The 18,948-nt window shown below is 47.4% G+C and overlaps 7 protein-coding genes across 7 annotated transcripts; 2 read left to right on the top strand and 5 right to left on the bottom strand.

Moving 5' to 3' along the window:
- Positions 1-647: 647 nt before the first annotated feature.
- Positions 648-1,142, top strand: N7447_009548 (GNAT family N-acetyltransferase; the record flags this gene model as incomplete). The annotated part of the gene is made up of 1 exon (XM_057233810.1): positions 648-1,142. The coding sequence occupies one exon, from the start codon at positions 648-650 to the stop codon at positions 1,140-1,142; it is 495 nt and encodes a 164-aa protein (XP_057083352.1).
- A 1,497-nt stretch (positions 1,143-2,639) lies between these two features.
- N7447_009547 (Short-chain dehydrogenase/reductase SDR) lies at positions 2,640-3,589 on the top strand (the record flags this gene model as incomplete). Its single annotated transcript, XM_057233809.1, has 3 exons — positions 2,640-3,052; positions 3,235-3,351; positions 3,418-3,589. 3 exons carry the CDS (start codon positions 2,640-2,642, stop codon positions 3,587-3,589), a joined length of 702 nt encoding a protein of 233 aa, XP_057083351.1.
- Positions 3,590-3,817: 228 nt separating this feature from the next.
- N7447_009546 (uncharacterized protein) lies at positions 3,818-4,986 on the bottom strand (the record flags this gene model as incomplete). Its single annotated transcript, XM_057233808.1, has 2 exons — positions 3,818-4,860; positions 4,908-4,986. 2 exons carry the CDS (start codon positions 4,984-4,986, stop codon positions 3,818-3,820), a joined length of 1,122 nt encoding a protein of 373 aa, XP_057083350.1.
- Positions 4,987-5,616: 630 nt separating this feature from the next.
- N7447_009545 (putative oxalate decarboxylase) lies at positions 5,617-7,384 on the bottom strand (the record flags this gene model as incomplete). Its single annotated transcript, XM_057233807.1, has 8 exons — positions 5,617-5,747; positions 5,800-6,304; positions 6,360-6,480; positions 6,535-6,602; positions 6,653-6,824; positions 6,878-6,893; positions 6,946-7,035; positions 7,102-7,384. 8 exons carry the CDS (start codon positions 7,382-7,384, stop codon positions 5,617-5,619), a joined length of 1,386 nt encoding a protein of 461 aa, XP_057083349.1.
- A 2,649-nt stretch (positions 7,385-10,033) lies between these two features.
- N7447_009544 (uncharacterized protein) lies at positions 10,034-12,170 on the bottom strand (the record flags this gene model as incomplete). Its single annotated transcript, XM_057233806.1, has 4 exons — positions 10,034-10,820; positions 10,881-11,629; positions 11,675-11,830; positions 11,898-12,170. 4 exons carry the CDS (start codon positions 12,168-12,170, stop codon positions 10,034-10,036), a joined length of 1,965 nt encoding a protein of 654 aa, XP_057083348.1.
- A 2,285-nt stretch (positions 12,171-14,455) lies between these two features.
- Positions 14,456-14,787, bottom strand: N7447_009543 (uncharacterized protein; the record flags this gene model as incomplete). The annotated part of the gene is made up of 2 exons (XM_057233805.1): positions 14,456-14,601; positions 14,688-14,787. 2 exons carry the CDS (start codon positions 14,785-14,787, stop codon positions 14,456-14,458), a joined length of 246 nt encoding a protein of 81 aa, XP_057083347.1.
- A 1,930-nt stretch (positions 14,788-16,717) lies between these two features.
- Positions 16,718-18,616, bottom strand: N7447_009542 (putative ab-hydrolase associated lipase; the record flags this gene model as incomplete). The annotated part of the gene is made up of 1 exon (XM_057233804.1): positions 16,718-18,616. The coding sequence occupies one exon, from the start codon at positions 18,614-18,616 to the stop codon at positions 16,718-16,720; it is 1,899 nt and encodes a 632-aa protein (XP_057083346.1).
- Between the last annotated feature and the right edge of the window lie 332 nt (positions 18,617-18,948).

Here is an 18,948-nt window from a genome sequence, read left to right as displayed (position 1 = left end):
GCCATGAGCTCCAGGCCCAGGGCCTGGGAGTTGAATTTAAGATGGGAGACTTTATTTCTGTCGGCGCAGTTACGCCGGCATATGGAGGATTTATTAATCCTAAGTGTTAGTTATACAATAATATTTCTTATGTAATTGGGATAGTATATATTGCCAGATACAGAAATACAGAGAGTTGAATACCATTGATTGGACTACATTTCACAATACGGATTACTCCGACAATTTCCACCGACCATGGAGAATATATGTGGGGCGTATACCAGTTAGATCTCAATTTCAGATCCACCACGGAGTAGATTAAGATGGTTCTACCTTCTGCAAGACATAAAACAACCAAACGCCAGATTCATACCATATTGATTGGATCTCATCGTTAAATGAGCCCTGGAGTCATCGCTGAATGACTCATCGTCCAATGAGTCATCATCAAATACTGTAAATCTCCATTGTGGGGTAGATATAGCTTGATCCACGCTCATTCCCTTTCCTTTCTTTATTATCGTCTGGCCTCAGATGCTACCCACTCAATCCCCAAGCCGCTCTCTAGGCTTTTAACTGCTCTGTTACCGCCATTATCCACATTTGCGCTATATGCTCATACTTGGGTATACCTCAATCTCGCTGTCTAATATTCAGCGATACGAATGATCAAGCTTCGAAAGATTGGTCCCGATGAATGGGAGATATGGAAACATCAAAGACTGGCTGCGCTTACAAAAGCACCCTATGCATTCTCATCAAAACTCGCAGACTGGGAGAATGTGTCTGAACAACGGTGGCGCGACCGGCTTAGCATCCACGGCGGCTACCAAGTGGTTGCTTCTCTCCAAGACACGATAGTGGGCATGGCCGGGGGGGTTCTACTTCCCGAGCCTGGGGTAGCAGAGCTTATATCCATGTGGGTAGCCCCCTCTGCACGAGGTCGTGGTGTGGGGGACGCACTAATAGCTGATGTTGAGGAATGGGCCTACGGCACTGGTGCTACCATTCTTCAACTATCTGTGGCGGAGAATAATTACCCAGCTCTTAAGCTATACTTCCGGAATGGGTTTGTCGATGTTGAGCTTAAGACTAGTGATATGGAGATCAATGATATGTACTCTGAGCGGGTTATGGTAAAGAGAAAGCCATCGGTTTAGGCTAGAGTCTGTCCGATATCATGCGAGAAGGGGCCAAGATGATATAAATTAAGGGTATATAGCAAGGAAGCCCAAATCAAGATTTATTGTATATCACAATATCGCCTGAATAGCCGTAGCTTGAGCGAGCTCCTCGAAGTACGAGGAGATTCAGCGTGCTGATGCTACAGAGCACTTCTCGCATCGGTAGTGTTATGTTCCATCCCTCGATTTATACGGTATGAAAGGACATGACGCTTCCGAGCAGCTTGTGGTTTTAGGTAGTGAAACCAATTTCCGGAAGTACTATATCGGAGTTCTGATGGTGCAGGGATGATCGGGTTCTGTCGGGTTTTGTCGGGTTTTGCGCAGAACCGATCACAGCCATGGCACTCGATTCCTTTTTAGAGAGTTTAATAATCAATTGGACGAGGTAAATAATCTAGTTAACTGTACTTGATTAATTTAATAATTACTTCCTTTACCGCCATGTCCTCTGATACCGCAAAAGGGAGAACGTAATGCTCTGCTTTCCTATATTTTCTATATACTAGTTTCGTGTGACTGCTATTATTACTGTCATTCTTATCTCCCTTTACCATTCATATCCAATGTCTTCATGAATGTCCTGATAACACATTCTTTGCGCCCTACTGTGTGTGCCACGCCCTATCTTCTAGAACCTGTCACATGAAGTCCCAATCTACCATAAGCGTTCCATATCGGCAGAGGAAGAGTATATTATTTTCACTTGTACTCTTTGTGGTGCGGAAAGGTATACCACTACCCGAATAGGAATAGTAGTGATTGAAGAACAAAGCAAGCAAACAAAAGCATGTGAGGCAACATCTTCCACTATACAACCCACAGCAGCAATCCTAGACTCAGGCTTTCTTATTGAAGAATTCGACGACCTAAAATTTCAAGCTAGACAAAAATGAGTGTATGCGACCCTGAACGCTATGCCCCTTCGTATCCGTGGCGCGGATCAATAAATGTAAGCTCGATCAAAACAGTTCTAAAGCTTTCCATTTAACGTCTTGATTGCCTGTTGAGCAATCATCTCCACCTTGCTCAATCTATCAAGAGCATTCTGGCAAATAACCGAAGCTCACCCCGTGGATGATCCCTGCTTATTTTTGCTTACTCTGAGGTGTAAGCTGACCTTGCATGAGGAACATTATTAAACATTTAATGTGGAGTATTCCTGACCATTTATTGGTCAAGGGATCTATAGCCCGTGGCTTTTCATTGCGTGCTGTCAAATACTTCAATGTTGTACTAAGACCACCAACAAAATGACCTCGGGATGACCTTGCATCTATTAGCAAGCAATCATGGTGACAGGCAAGCGTGAAGTCCATTTGCAAAGGTCATAATTGCCAGTCTGCGGGAAATATATAAAGGATTAATGTGGTTCATGCATCTCTTAGTTGGGAAGCTTAGCTCCTGCCACAACTCCATCGCACCTTTGGCAATCAAGTCCATTTCTTTCTTCGACAAGTTCTGACACCCACAATGGCCTCTACTGTTGTCCTCATAACCGGCGCCAACCGCGGCATTGGCAAAGGTATCTTGGAACTGTATTTGAAGAAGCCCAACCACTTCGTAATCGCGGCGAACCGTGACCCAAGCCACCCAACCTCGAATGCCTTGGCTGATCTTCCCAAGGCTGAAGACACTACGTTGGAGATTATCAAGATCGATGCTCTCTCCCCAAGTGACCCCGCTGCGGCAGCAAAGGCATTAGCTGCCAAGGGAGTTACTCACATCGACATCCTAGTCGCCAACGCCGGTATCGCTCTTTCATGGCCAAAGGTGTCGGACGTCAAAGTGGAGGATATTGAGAAGCACATTGATGTCAATGTGTATGGTTTCATTCATCTCTACCAGGCTTTCCGATCCCTCCTCAAGGAAGCTCAGGCTCCCATGTGGGTAACAATCGGATCTAGCTCAGCTTTCCTGACGGTAAGTCCTGTCAATCTGTTTTCTTTGGCCTAGATCACCAGATGCTGATATATTCCATAGTGAGTATCTCGTCGATACCAGTCCACTTGTCCATGGCAGATGTCACCTAGACCCTGGCCTGAACGAGTGTACTAACAATTCGTAGGAACTTTGTCCCCATGCAAAATGCTGCATATGCTCCCACCAAAGCTGTTCAGCACTGGTACACCAAGGCAATCTCCGTTGAAGATCCTTGGTTGAATGCCTTCCCCGTGGACCCAGGGTAAGTTTCACATGTTCAAATCCCGAGTGTTCCTGTGTGGTCGGTTGACCGTGGCACCGAATATAGCTGGGTTCAGACTGATCTCGGTAACCGAGGTGCCGACGCTTTTGGGTTTGAGAAAGCCGCCGTTACCGTGGAAGACAGTGCTGCCGGTGTAGTTAAAGTCATTGACGTGTCTACACTGCAGACCCACAGTGGGAAATTGTTCAACTTTTATGGAAATGAGGAGCCTTGGTAGATACCGGTCAACGACTCCAACTGCTGGCTCTAAGGAGCGGCAATAATATAATTGGTTCAATAATCCCCTTTGGAATACCTTTAGGTTCTCAATTGATTTCGGGGGCTAATAACGCATCCATAAGCTTGTCATTCGGTTTGAATGCTTTGAATCGCGGCAGCCACTTCATCTCATCTTCAAATGTTATAAGAGAGCATATTTACTACCTGTGCTAGACTCCATCGCACATTATCGCTGTCGATCCGTCAGCGGCACGACCTTACCTGTATGCGGGCATTTGTGTGCTTTGGCGTCGATATCCGCGCCTTCCTGGAGAAGCAGCAAGATTCCAGCCTCGAAAGCTCTATTTACGGACATGTGCAACGGGGTCCAACCAGAATTGTCGTACACATCAAGATCCAAACTGGATTCGTACTTGGCACGATGGTCAAGCAATTGCTGCAGTATCCCGAGTCGCCGATGCAACACCGCCCAATGCAGCGCAGAGCGACCATCACAATCATACACGCCTATTCGAGCACCGTGGGAGAGTAGTAGGCGGACTACGGAGTCGTGGTTTTCAATAATCGCATGTATCAAGGGTGTCCGACCGTCACTATCTTGTTTGTTTGCATCCATGTTACCACGCAGCAAAACAACTCGAACAATCCTCTCATTCCCCTTTTGAGCGGCGATGTGAAGCGTGCTAATCCATCCCTTGTCACTTCTGGCCGATGTAATGAGCTCCAACACCGTGTCATCGTTGTGTGATTGCGGTATTTCTAGTTCAGGGCCCGGACTCTCCGGCCGAATATTAGAATCGGAAGTTCTGCGACATAATGGCAGCCTGCGACTATCCCCGTGCCGGCAGAACAGCTTCGAATGATCGCTTTCTGCGCTATTGGAGGGTATCTTGGGCGAAGCAGTGTCGGGGGATTTGCTTTGGGGGAAGTTTGTTCCTGCCAAGCTTGATTGGACGGGTAATGAATCGGATAAAAGGGAGCAGAAATTAGTGTTGCTTTGGTACAAGAACTGGTCGATCGCATCGAGATCGAAGTCTTCTACCGGCTCCGGTTGTGTGCTAGCGATCGGTATTTCGTTTGGAGGAAAAGCTCCGCCCGGTATGGTGAGCGCACCTTCGAACGAAGGCAGGGAGTCCATTAGAAAATCCCCATTATTGTCGACGGTTGGTGTTGATTGTGATGGTGCCCTGAAGGTTCCGTTCGGTTCTTGAGGCGTCTGTAAAATGGCATTGTTTCCGATCCTCCGCTTCTTCTCTATCCCCACAATTCCTATCAGCAGGAGTATCGACACGAAATATTGCGTCATGGCCACTCACCGCGGGATTTGCGCTGAGCTAGGCGGTTTTGAGTACGTCGCCGCTCGGCCGCATCGGCCATGCAGTGGACGTTGTCCATCCCCCCTCAAACAAGTGTCAGCAATAATGAGAATCTTCGAGCCCCGGAAACGTGACCTCGCATTGAATGAAAGGCAGAGCCCTGCAGAGCCCTGGCGGTCACGATAAAGGCCGAGGGCGCAGCAGTAGACCAATTACTTAACATTTGGGCCAATCACCCATTGTCAAAGAGGGTCCTCACTAGTCTTGGCTAATAATGCGTTGGCTGCACGCCATCGAATTTCCGCTAAAATCTTACTCATCACGGGCTCACTGCTGAGCATCCAATAAAGTACTCGCATTGGGAAGATTTTGAAAATTCCACTCAAGCCAGTCGAATAGGGGCATAAGTGCATGGGTGCTTGGGCTTGTGGCCGCAGTTGAGGAACTAACGCGTTTAGGATATACCCTAACCCGAAGTAAATGCCCTCTAGATACACCGACCTCTGTCGCAGTTTTGATGTATATGGCAGAAACGGTGGGTTTGAACTACTAATCTAAATACGATAGTGGGCTCTTTATGCACGGGGGCATTACATGTGAGAATGGATGACACTGTGTGGCACATCTTCTAATAAACTCTGTTAAATTTCCAAGAACATCATCGAGACCTGTGGATTATGAACATAGGTTGGTCTGCTTGCGAGGCAATCTAGCTACTAGGACCAGCGACAACAAATTGCTTCTCAGTCTTGAGATTGTTAATAGTATCCTCGCTGAGATTGAGTGTATCCGCAACGATCTGTTTCGGTGTGGACGCGATCCACTGACCAAGAGCCAAATCTACTAGCCGTTAGTACATGGACACCAAGACTTATCACAAGGATGAAAATACCTGTAAACTCAGGCGCCTGGAGCACCTCCAAAAAGACCAAGTTTTCATCACTGGTATTCTCGATATAATGGCTGTTAGACTTTGGGAAGTAACCAACATCACCACCGGCATAATCAAATGTAGTCGCAGCATTTGGGGCACTGAAAAGGGTCGCGCGGCCCTGGCCCGAAATAAAGAAAGTCCATTCGTCGCTAGTTGGATGCCAGTGGATTTCACGCATACCGCCCGGATGGACGGTAACAACAGCGGCGGAGAAATTTTCAGCGATGGGAAAAGTGAGCGGATCGACGATCTTGACTGAACCGCCGGCGACTTCGTGGGCTGGCTGCTCGGAAAAGTGATATGAATAGCTCTGATCCCGAGGTACAAGACCAGCAGTGGTTGTCACATTCTGTTTCTGGATGTCTGCTGGCGCGGGCGTGCCCTTGAAAATGTATAGTTCGTCTTCGGGGATCTTGTCAAATGCTGATACATCAACTCCAAAGTTCTTTGAGAGGACCTCTCTCTGCGTGGAAGATCAGCAAATTGGATTTTTCAATTCAAGATTTGCTTCTTTTTACCGGAGTGTGGAGGAAGACCTCTGTCGCGAGGAATGTGTTATCCTCGCTAAAGTCTCCATCATCGAACACTAAAAGGAACTCAACTCCATCGTCGAGGGCTTGAATGGAATGAGGAATGCCACTGATGGTCAAATGATCAGCACGAATCGTTATACGCGCGTATCACAGTACTCACGGTGGAAAGTACCACACATCGCCGGCAGCAACGTCGTCGATAAATGTCTCGCCATTCTCGTTTACAGCCTGGCAGCCTGGTTAGTGCTTATTTTAGTCAGTTCAAGATAAGTAAGTACCTGAATTCGACATGAACCATTCAGTACCAAGGACCATTCGGCAGCCACATGCCAGTGAAGTTCACGGTAACCGGCAGGTGCCAGGCGCATATTCACACCGGCCATGAGCGTCGCATCTGGCATGACGTTTGTGTTCTCTTGGCGAGCCCAACCAGCTCCATCAATTCCGAATCTTTTAGAAAATATGAGTCTCTCCATTTTCCTTGTTTGGGAATGAGATATTACCTGTTGTGACTCAATCCTAAGATATAGTAAGCAAATTGAAGACTTCTCCATGGAAACTAGTAGCTTACCCATCGGCCATTGCGCATTGATGGTCTGTCCATGATCGGTTCCGGGAGGTGCAAGTTTATCACTATTAATTCTGTCATAGTAATAGTTTCCTACAATAGATGTCAGTATACTGAGTATCCAGTCAATTACGAGATAGTATTGACGGGGGCTCGTACTTGGACCAGGATCATCAGCACCCGTAGTACCACGGATAGGCTGGGGATTGTCAGTTTTCTCGAAGTCAAGGTATGACCCAATTTTGGGGTCCTCCTTTTGCCCAGGAAGAAGTGTATATTTGATGTCGGGTGGTGAGTCGCTGCCACCCGTATTGGATGGTGAATATCCAACTAGTGAGTCGCTTCCTCGAAGGCCGGGATTGGGGGTATCCCGGCGAGCAGGGGCACCATGCACCAAAGGTAACACAGCAGGAAGTAGAGTAACAAGAAGTTGGAGTTTCATTTTGATCTTCTTGGGGAAACCTGAGAAGAAAGTAGGTTGAACCAGAAGGAAAAGTGTTATACTATCACGTACTATGCGCCTCTTATATCTCTACCCAAAATTTGAGATTGGTAAACGAAAATCCATTATTATCAATTAGAAGCTTATGGATATGCTCTCGTGTTTGTCGTATTGCATCATAGCTTCCCCCCAATCCGACGGGGGTTCTCCAATGTTTTTCAGAATTGAACTGGGGTTCCCCTCATGGCGACACCCAACGACGCAAGGTAGTGGAAGCTCGGCTCTAGAGAACCCGGGATACGTCATTATTATCTGCCAGAGGATATAGCCATAAGCGGAGACAAGGGTATGGGTGCCGAGAAGGGGATGGATTTGGGGGAGGGAGGGAGGCCTCACGTGTGAGACCACCCCTCACCGGCAGCGATCAGTACAGGTCTTTGATGTAACCCAGCGCTCCCGTCGGCCTTGGGGATTAATTAAAAATAGTCAGGAAAGGTACGGAGTACTCCGTAGAGTCCCCGGATCACCGCTTGGTGCATGTCGCAATACAAAAGCCGGAAGCGGGATTATAGAAGCAATAACGGGCAGCTGCAGGTGGCTTGAATCTGGGTCTGCTGACTAGTACAAGGTTCCGGCTCGGGGCGTCACAGGCTTACCCCGGGTCAATCCACGACTTGAGAGCAGAATTAGGTCCACTCTGTAGACAAGTCTTACAAGATGTTCTCGAACAATGTATATAGGATCTAAGCGTCGCTTTAAGATGCGACATGAAATTCAAATGTTTCACAAACAAATATCAAGATGATAGCTTTCCCAGGGATGAAATAGACGGAGTATCGGAAATATGCTAAGCTTCTCAGCCAAGGATGCCGAGAAAAGCTAAAAGAAAATCCCCGTGATGCGCGGCGTCGGCGAGTGGATAGGCAATTTCGCCCCCCAACAGGCGGACCCTAGGCTATCCACTTAGGGTCACAGCTAAATATATCTCCCCGCGCCGGGGGGGGGGGGTTGACTCCATGGGCTTGAATGTGTAGAAAAATTGGAGATGATCGCCCCGTGTCTGTAAATGTCCGGGGAGGGCGGACCGCTGGCTGGTTATTATCTCCGCATCCTATACCGGCTTAGCTGAGTGCACATTGTGTCCTTCGAGTAAAGCGGAGTTAGCAAAGAAACCACCGAGAATGTGAGAATCGAGGTTGCCTAAGGCAAGGAGGAGCGTGCTCACTTGATTTAGACAGGGCCCTCTTTCGGGACCCCGCGCGATAAAAAAAATATATAGACAAATATCATGCAGTAAGACGATCTCTGCAAAGAGGAAGCAGTTCGAATAATTGATTACGGGTTAGGTCCCAAATGCGACTAAACCAACGGGTAATATAGCATCTCACAGCAGCCCTACAACATAATTCCACAGCGAGAGGTCGTCCTGAGAGCTCTGAGCCAGTTCATCCCCATTTCTAGGTACAGAGTACACCCGCTACGGTTAAATTCAGCCTTCTGAATCAAACTCGGCCCTACGGCACTTGGACCCGCACCGTCAGACACTGCTCAGTCTAGACCGATCAAGTGAGACATGTATCACGTACAAAGTAAACCAGTCCATAATCGGAGACGCAAGGTACGATGGACTCGTCATCAAATAAGCTCGTCTATATTTATCTATATGTCCCAGTTTCTCCTTGGCAGGCGGGCTTTCTATTTGATCTGTCGCCGCTTTTATGAGGGCTCAGGCTCACTGAGTAGATGTCAGCACGAACTCAGATCAGCGATCATGCTCAGTGCAGTCATGTGCAGAAGGACTGCCCGGGCAGGTGATGCTCTCTGATTACTCAGTGATGCTTAGTGCCCAATAAGTGAGCAACCTTCACTGATGCACTCAGCCCACCGCAGACTATATCCAGAAGGGATTAGCCCCATAGGATCGCTTATACTATGACAGTTAGCTCGTTAATAGCATTGCTGCCCTCATTTGTTGGAGTACTACATCTTGTCAAGAAAATACGTCATGACAAAGGGGCGTAAGAAGGAACGGCGAAATCCATGCGTTTGATGTTGCTTCCTTCTACTAATACAAAGCGGCTCGAGGTCAAAGTCTTAGATATAAAAGCAGACCGTATGCTAGCATCAGTGTATAATGGTTAACACGTCTTCTATTTAGGCGTCTTTTGCTTGATATTGATCTAGGATCACATTCTTTTTATTTTGAATACATTCCCCCTATCCTTAGGTCGCAGGTTGTATTACATTTTTTCAATCTGGCTACACACTGCTACCTGACCCCACATCAACATGAGTCCTTGGAACCCGTTTACTTATACAAAAAAACGGTTCGAACTATGGCGCCTATAGGTAAAATTCAGAACAGGTCATTTAACATCTTGATTTTTCTGACCAATCATCGACCGTAATTCTCTTTTATTATATGACTTTCTACCTCATAACATAGGTATGGTGGTTTGAATATAGGCCCGCCGTTAGGGACTTCTACGGTTCCTGTGATGTCTCCTAAGATAAATTGAATATACACCTTGGCCGTTAGCTCCATTGCCATAACGCTTTTCCGTCGCAGATACATATATAACATGTCTCACGATGTTTAGTACTAGGGGAATAAAGAACAAGTTATATTAAGGGATTGATATGCGTGGTTCACGTATAGGTACGTCGGTGAACTGGCATGCTAACCTCTTCATCGGTAAAAGAACAGTGCTCCGAATCCTGATATCTAGCAGCCACGACTCCCCATTGCAGTCGCTTCATCTCTGTTCCCGAATTCGTATGCGTGTCCCCGCTTTCTTCAAGAGACGGATAGGGGTGACATGCAGCGGAGATAGCCAGACTGGAGCTAGCAGCGATGGGCATGCCGGATTTGAACGTTTTAAAGCGCGCTAAGCCCGCCAAGTAGAGTCCCATCAGGGATCCCACTACGATCGTACAAACAATACCGAGAGGTGAATATCCACAAGTTATAAAACTGTGATCCTCAATGTGCACCAACGTCGGAGAGTATGCTTCCACATTGACGAAGAAGAGGCTCTGGGAGATCAGCCAATGTAGGACGATAGAGAAAACTAATTGAAGGATAGAATATCGGTAAGGTAGCGATAGAAAATAAGTGCTTCTCTGTTCGCCCTTTGCGACGGTCGAAACTCGTAAACTCTTGCGATCCACAGCGTATTGACTCCACTCGTTTTCTTGGGCCATTGCCGTCAAGGCACCGTTAAAGGCAAAATACAGAATAGAAAACACGACTTGTGGCGTATTGGCCATGATGGTGTTGGCGGAAACTGTTGACGGGTGATGTTTTCCCTGTATCAAATACCGAGTATCGGCGGCACCAATACCAAGAGCCCAGCCAAGTGAAAATCCACCATTTTGGTCGGAGTAACCGGTGTAGACAAGAAGAATGATACTCGCGATAATGCTTCCAAGAAACCTGTAGGAAATTGGGATTAAAGGAGGTAAAACGCAAGGGAGCACTTAGAAAATAACTCACAGAAAAGCACAGCCAGCCCTTCGCCTCTTCGACAATACTGTGTACCAATATTGACGCTCCTGGTTGTATTTCCATTGATCTCGTGCAAGTGTAGAGGAATCGGGCCTCTTTAGGAATTCAGCCATGGCATCCCCGGTCGTCAGGAGGGGCACGTAGTTGATGGTTACTGTAATGCCCCAGAGGATCCCGGCCGTGATGATGTTGAAGACAATGACCACTATTAACAAAGGTAGACTATACTTGACCTTGCATATTTCAGGGACCTTCTGTGCAAGACAGTAATCGACTTTGTATTCCACAAATGAGTCCCCGGTGTAAACTTCCATGGTTAGGTTGTCGGAGTGCGCGCGAAATTTATCTAGATCGAAACCGTACAAAACGTCATTGAACCTGAACATCCACTGCCACGAATCCTTAACTATATCCACAGAGCTTGCAGCGACAACTTCGAAGTAGCCTTCATGTGGCTGAGCAGTGTCACAAACCAGCAACAGGGTCCCGTAAGTGGACTGGAAACTGACGCCATATGCGTTGATGCAATCCAAGTTGTCCAACTGGTGAAAATTGCCATTGGCCGGTTGGTTGCGTAGGTCTTCGAACGAGGGACGTAGCTCCGTACCCGTATGGATCCTGTCCTCCTGTGTCAAGGCTGTAGGGCTGAGCTCGATGAATGTTTGATTCCCAACGATAACTTCGTACTCGAAGGCACCTGTTGTGATAAAAACAGTGGAGTTATACCTATATATCGGCTATTAACAACAACACTTTCGTCATATAAAAATTGGTAGGATCACATGCAGTAGGTGTAATGGAAGAGACGAGGTAGCCAGACAGACCCATAAGGCGAGCTTCTTCCGTGGTATGCGAGACAGATTGCGCATATTAAGGATTCCAATGTCCAACGACTCTCCGCGGTCCAGGTCCAGTCTAGTCGGTACACTCAAACATTGCTCAACAGTCAGTTAGTTTAAGTTTACTATGCCTTTAATAAATACAAGAGAGACAATAAATACCTACCATTCCGTAACTGCTCGCACTAAGGACAGGTGTTGCAAGGATGTTGATAACCAAGTGGAAGCCTGTGTTGATATTTCGCGCTTTTCGGCATTCGCCTTGAAATAGTACTCCTGTACCATCGCTACCAGTATAGCTGGCAGCAGCCCAGGCTGCGAAAGTATTAAAGACAAGCACTGCTAAGCTGGCAATGGATCCAAGGTAGAGTGTAGACTTCCAGCTGCCATCTTTTGTCTTGTCCACATCCAGTTTTTTTGCAGGGCTAGAGCCAACCATGGTCCCTTCATCACCATTGCCATTTCCTTCGGAGTGATTCGAATCGACCAGGTCTCCACTGGGCGGTGGTACATACTGCGTGGACTCTTTTTCTCGGCTCCTTCGACGAAATACTACCCCGATCTTATTCCTGAATAGAAGAATACAGATAATCGTGACAATCCCAAGGAGCCCAATTACAAGCCCTGTAACAGCAAGCAAGAATAGACGAGGACTGAGAGTCAAAGTGAACTGAGAGATAACTTTCACGGAGAGATGAAGTGCACGGAGATGAGATGAACAGCGATCCGGTGGTGGCTGGACGCGATATAAGACTGATGGCACAAGGAAAATGAGAAGAAATCAGTTGCTCACCTGAGGGTAGTGGTTGGCAAGGAGAAAATACGAGGAATAAGAAATGGTTCTAGTGGATGATTTCATGGTAGGAAGCTTTGCGAGCTCTAGTAAGCGCTGATGGGCATTATCGGGCATTTTTAAGCAGTCAACCACGTTACATGCTTTCTCCTAGAGCTCTTCCATTTTACTAGCATCTCACATCTAGAATTTCTGTAGATGTCTTCTCACATAGAGGTTCGAAACCTAGCTATACTTATAAACACACTTGAAGGAGAAGACTTTTCGATCATTTCCCGTCTAAGGACTGTGGGTAAACCGGAACTTGCAAGTTGGTTATCTGGCCCCGTTCTTCTCTTCTGGGGCTGGGGTCCCTTTGGATCAGGCACTTTTTGGCTCAAAATCGGCAATATTAGATTCATAAGCAGGGGGAACACATCATCGATAGTCCGATAGTTAAGGTTGGCTCCAAGGAGTTTAAAGAAAGCTTGGCAATCCCAGGGAAGGAACGTGACTCCGGTGGGGGTCAACTATATTCCCTGTTTACTATATATTCTAGAACTATTTAGATTTTGAACAGAAAGTCCGATCGAGGTAATGGTTGTTTCTCGCTCAGTCTTAGGGCAACCGAAAGACCCATGTTTTCTTAGATTCTCAGCAAATCAGGCAAGTCATACGTAGAATGTGGGGCCCATTAATGAGACTGCTCCTACTCCATAGCCTGGGTATTGGTTTTATTTACCGAAAGGACAACAGAGCCAATCATCTCTCGCTCTTTCCCTAATGAAACAGACTCGCCGAGTTCAAGAGCACCAGAGTCGCAACGCTCTGCACATTGTTCTTGCGGGGCTTTCATGTAGAATATGACCCAAAACTTGGTTTATATTTGTGAATGATTACCACTACCTCTAAACATGAGCAGATACCCATTTCAAACAACCCGATCAGGAAATTCCGCACACAAACAAACGCGGGGTCGCCAAGCCTCTAAACATAAAGTAACGCATGCACCTATCAGCAATGAGATCATTGTACGGGGCCAACCCCAGCAGACTGACGACGCCCTGAGTAAGAGAAGAGATATGATAGGGCAGCAGATTATTTGCAAAGTGTCTGCCTGAGGTATTGTGTATCGTGTATGGTGGAAGCGAGGGGCCGAGCGCACTCCTGATTCCTTTGGGCGATGGCGAAGTGGATCATCTCAGATTCTGGGGGTGGGTTCTTCAGCCGAGTGGATCTGTCACTTCTCAGTTTCTACTTCGAGGGACTTCTTCACTTGTACTAGTACATAATCTCAAACGGTAAGGGGTGAATCATGTTGGGTATGTATACAGTCAACTTTCGATGTGTGTGTACCCTGAAACAATCACTAGGCTTTCGTTCTGTTTACACACCCCCTGATTTGAGAGCGCGTATCGCTCTATGGCTGGGGAGGGCTAGGTCTAGCCTGACCTTCTCAGTTGTGCTTATCTGGGCAGTCTGTTATTCAGTTATTATTACCACGCGCTCTTTAACCCTTCGTTGTCAACGCTGGCACCTTTGGCCTTACCATAACAAGCGATAACTCTACATAGAAAACGAGCAACACCATGTTGAAAAATCGAGCCAGATAAATACGATATAATGCAGAGGCGGAGTAATTGTAACATATTTATTGTGAGAGTATCGAGTTAGGGTAAAGTAGCCCTTCAAACAAAAACGCCAGGTCTATCTTGCCATTCTTTGGCGAAGATGCGAATGACCGACCGAACAAAAGAAAGAAGCATCCCATCTGGGATAAAAAGAATCCAGTCGCACACGACTACCGGCCAGACACAGCTGTTGTCGATAAAAACATGGCGACGAGGGATAAAAGGGGTATGCGTGTGAAGAGTAGTGGAAACATGTGTGAGAGCTGTAGAATCATGTAGTCGAATCAAGTCAAGTGGGCAGAAGTGACTAGACTGCCTCATCTATCGCGCAACACGCTTCAGATATCGCATCGTGAGGTACACAGCCGCCATACTGGTGTAGAGACCACCGGCAGCAGTGATCCAGACAGGACGGTGAACACTGAGGGAAGTGCGGAAGAGGTTGGTTTCCTTGGGTTGTCTCTCTCCTGTGGGTAGTGTTAGTTATATCTGATATCTGAATGTCAAGAGCAAGGTGGATGAGACGGTCGGAAGACGAGAGGAAAGAACATACCCTGCTGGAAGATACGCTGGCGCAGGTTATTCAGGCCCTGCCTTGAGCGGGCAGGGAGAGCCTGTAGTTGCTGCATAATAGGTCCCATGGCTGCCGACATCTTAAATGTAGTGTGTTGGATTGTGTGTTGATGGAAAGTCCAAGTTGATGCTGCAAGTCTGGTGGAAGGTGATGGATGGAAGTGGAGGGGAGAATTTCTGAAAAGCAAACAAGTACACAATACAGGTAGGGGGACTGGAAGAAGAACTTATATATACACTGGTATCATCTGACTGGATGCGGGGTTGGGAGTCAGTCAGGACTTGGGACTGACTGAAAGGTGACATCTAAGGTATCCCTGTACGGTGGCAAGCCAATGGTCGCAATGGGTCACATAACCTTGGAGTCGTTGGGTGAGTTTCAGGATCCATGTGTCCCCTGGTGGCTTCAGTGGTCTCGACTTGATGTCGTGGTGATGATTCAAATCGGTCAGTCTGTTCCATGGATCGTGATACCTAATTTGAAGCACACACTTACTATATTCACAGAAATCTAAACATTGAAGAGACACGGCACTATAGGGCTATTAAAAGCAATAATAACCGCCCTGCCAATTGATAGTGGGCAGTGCCAGTCGATCATACTGGGGGTCCATTAGCTAAATTAGCCCTTTCCCCCACATTCTCTTTGGTGTTGAAGTGGTCTTGGTTGGCCTTGACTGCATGCTATTGGCTAGGTTTGGCGTCACATATGGGCCAAAAGTACACAAATACGTATATACTAGGACAATATAAGTACCTGTGTACCCTCATCTACTCGTCACCGTGTATAATGTGACACACACAAATAGGGGGCTGTCCAGGTGAGATCATCGGCCTGCTATAGGTGAGTTCCCCTGGAACTTACCATAGGCTAAAAATCTAGGTACATCTATGATTTCATATCTAGTTTCATTGTTCTATGTGTGTAGATGTCATGATAACCCGATAAAAGCGGAATGTTGTGGAGTCCGGAGGTATTGGGCCGGGTCCCACCCAAATCTGGGGGATTGCGGGGTTAGTGGACCTGGCTGAGCTTAGATTGACATGTCCTTCAAGGATGACACCACTGTACTCATTCCAAGTTAAGATTGGCATAGAAACATTGATAAAGTCTGTGGAAATTTGTGAGGATACCATAAGGAAGATTGCCTTTCATCCCCCAATTCTTGGTGACAGGAAAACCTGAACCTGACGCAAATATTAGGTACATCATCACCTGACCGGTACCTGTACCTGACCAAAAGGAGTATTAGGGCAAGAGCAGTCTACAGATCTGCAATGATACATATGAGAAAGAAACTATGAATAGTAACTTTACCAGATGTATAAAATGCGCCAAAAACGAAGATACCTAAGCTAAGAAACAGAATCGCTATTACCGATAGTTCACTGAGAAACATAAAACGCAAATCAAAGGTTTCGCAGGAAACATCGAACATGTCACGCATCATGGCAGAATATTTGAATTTCTCCCTTGGCGAGGGTATCATCGTCGTCTCAGGACCTAGCAAACGCCATGATATTGGAATGATGAGTTCCTCTCGCTCTTACTGCCCTTTCTGGGGCAGCTTTCAGCTCTGACACGGCCACTTTTTTGGAATTCATTCGGACAGGAATATTTGATGGTGACATTTCACGAGAACGAGACAATGAAGTTGGCGACGTAGGAGATGCCATGATACTCAAATATGAACAAGTCGCATAGAAACAATTTATTGAAGAAATCTGAGACCGGTGGTAGAAAAGAAAATGAGTAGAGGTCAATTGCTTTCTTTCCCAAGATTAGTGGTTATCAAGGAGAATGGAAGAGAACCGAGAGCCAACGTAAACTGAGATGAGCACCATGGGCACTATTTATAATGTCTTTTCCGTAGATCATACTTCAGCTGGTCAAGGTTTTGTATTGTAAGGTCTAGCATTTATAAATGATCTCTTGGTAAGGTAGCCTATCAATGCATGGGGACATATGATGTAATATACAATAATACGGAGTACCTGAACAAGTATAAACTAACCCATGTCTACCATGTCTAGGTTCACACCGCGAGGGGCACGGCATATCTGACGCGAGTCATCAGGCATACTTGTCCAAATAACCTGGTTGACCTCCCTGCCAACCTGCTCGATCGCATCCATTGCCCAAAGGACATCGAGATGCTCATACTCTTCAATGACCTTCGAATGAACGAGACTCACATGAGGCTCACGCCCGCTCTGGAAGCGATTCAAAAGTCGGCGACCATCGACAAGAGCATCGGAGCCTCCAATCCAAAATGCGAACGGGGGTGTTTTCGGGCCATACCAGGGGATTGGGGCCGGACTTCCCAAACATGCGTCTCGGGGATCATCGCCATGCTCAGAAACAGCGTCTCGCATATACGGGTTCACGTTTGTCTCATGGAGGAGCTCAGTTTCTGTGGACAAAATGCATTTATGTTTTGCGAAGCTCTCACTTCCTAGCCACCAGCGCATCAACTCAACACTGACATACACTGGAGCGAACTGGAACATTCGATGGCGCAGATCACGCTCCCAGCGCGTGTCTGACCAGTCGAACAGAAAGGAAAACACCCAATATGCTAAGGTTCCATAAACTCTAGACGGCAGCAGATGCTGAGCGGTCATCATGGAAGGAATGAAAGAGTGGATTCCGAAGATGAGTCGAAAAATCGCGGGAGGGAGAAGGGTCATGAATCGGAAATACGGTCTGCTCACAAGCGGGCCGGCATATGCAGCCGGTGCAAGTGCGCAGAAAACCGAGATGTATTCGCCCAGCTCGGGACGATGGTCTTTGGCTAGAGCAACGAAGGTCTGCGTGGTTCCTTGGGAGTGGCAGACGAGACCTAGTTTCTCGAACCCAGTCTCGTAGAGCACCCGTGAAGTGAGTGCGGCAAGGTCCAGCGTCCCGAGGTGTCGAATGTCCCAAGACCACATACGCGGGTCGTCGGGCGACAAAGTGATGTGCTCTGGGTGTGACCCACAGCGGTTATTCCCTAACCAGACGTCATATCCAGATTTGCAGAGGTAAAACGCCAGACTATCCTCGTCGTTGGTACAGAATGCACCGGCATTTTGCAGCAATCCATGGACCAGGAGAACAGGATATCGACGGTTAGATTGTGGACGGGATGTATTCGGCATTCTCGGCTTAGTAAAAACATCAGGCCCACGCTCGCGTCGCTCTTCTGGTGATAATGCCTCATACTCCTGGGGATTGAAGACGTGCCACAGGGTGATAATGAAACCGTCTTCCGTCTGGACCCGAAATGTTTCCACGTCGAGACCGACTCGACGGGCATAGTATGCAACGTCACTAACCAAGAGATCCTTGCCTCCTTCCAGGGACGGGCATTCTTGGCATTCTTCAGGCCCCTGTTCCTCGTCCATATCCCTCTTCTGTTGGCGCAGAGCCCACCTCCGATCGGCGTTGGCCCTCGCCTTCCTGCGTGCCAGTTCCTCCGTATAAAACGACCTCCTCGTATCCGGATTCTGGCCGCTGCATCGTGAACGAGCTTCCGAGATTGCGACTCCTGCTATGCGGAATAGGGCCCCGATAAATACGGCCGCCAAAAAGCATAGCGACAGAAAGAACGAGGCGACGATGAACATATAGTGTTGGATTCTGCGCAATGCAGATGGGGGGCCATACGACGGCATGGGTGGGAAAAGCGGGTGTTCTGCAGTCAAGGAATGAAGGCCGGACGAAGGTCGTTTTTCTCTACACGATGATGTCCCAGTGAATTCCATGGGAGACATAGCCTTGCCTTCGCTGACCTCCATCCCCATGGCTCCTTTGTTCTCGGATTGTGTTCGGTCGGATTGGACGTCTCGCATGGCTCCGCCGGCGTGACTAGACTCCGCACGTGCGGTCGATATGAGGGGTTCGAGCGGAATTGTTGTGACCGACATTGTCATAAGTTTCACTCGTCATCCGGAATCCAAATGGCACATTGTGCTCTCTGTCTCTCACGGGAATGGCGAATGGAGTGCGGAGTATCTGAGTCTTAAGAGATTATCAAGTACCCCGGACACCTCAGCCTCCATTGCATCTGCATGCCAAGGCCCTGATCCAAATCACATCACGTGGCCTTCCAGGGGCAGACATGTGATTATGGATCAGATGAGCCAATCAGAAGTCTTTGAATTCTGTCTAGAAATAGCATGGCGAGGCATGTCAACTGGTTACGATGTAGAATCCATGCTGTACCTGTAGAAGTTTGGAAATTCCAAGGGCGAGAAAA

The sequence above is a fragment of the Penicillium robsamsonii genome (genome assembly GCF_028829455.1).
Source record: "Penicillium robsamsonii strain IBT 29466 chromosome Unknown utg000005l_segment0_segment0, whole genome shotgun sequence".
Lineage (NCBI taxonomy): Eukaryota > Fungi > Ascomycota > Eurotiomycetes > Eurotiales > Aspergillaceae > Penicillium > Penicillium robsamsonii.
The sequence above is the reverse complement of the archived record's forward strand: the minus strand, read 5'-3'. Positions and strand labels throughout refer to the sequence as shown.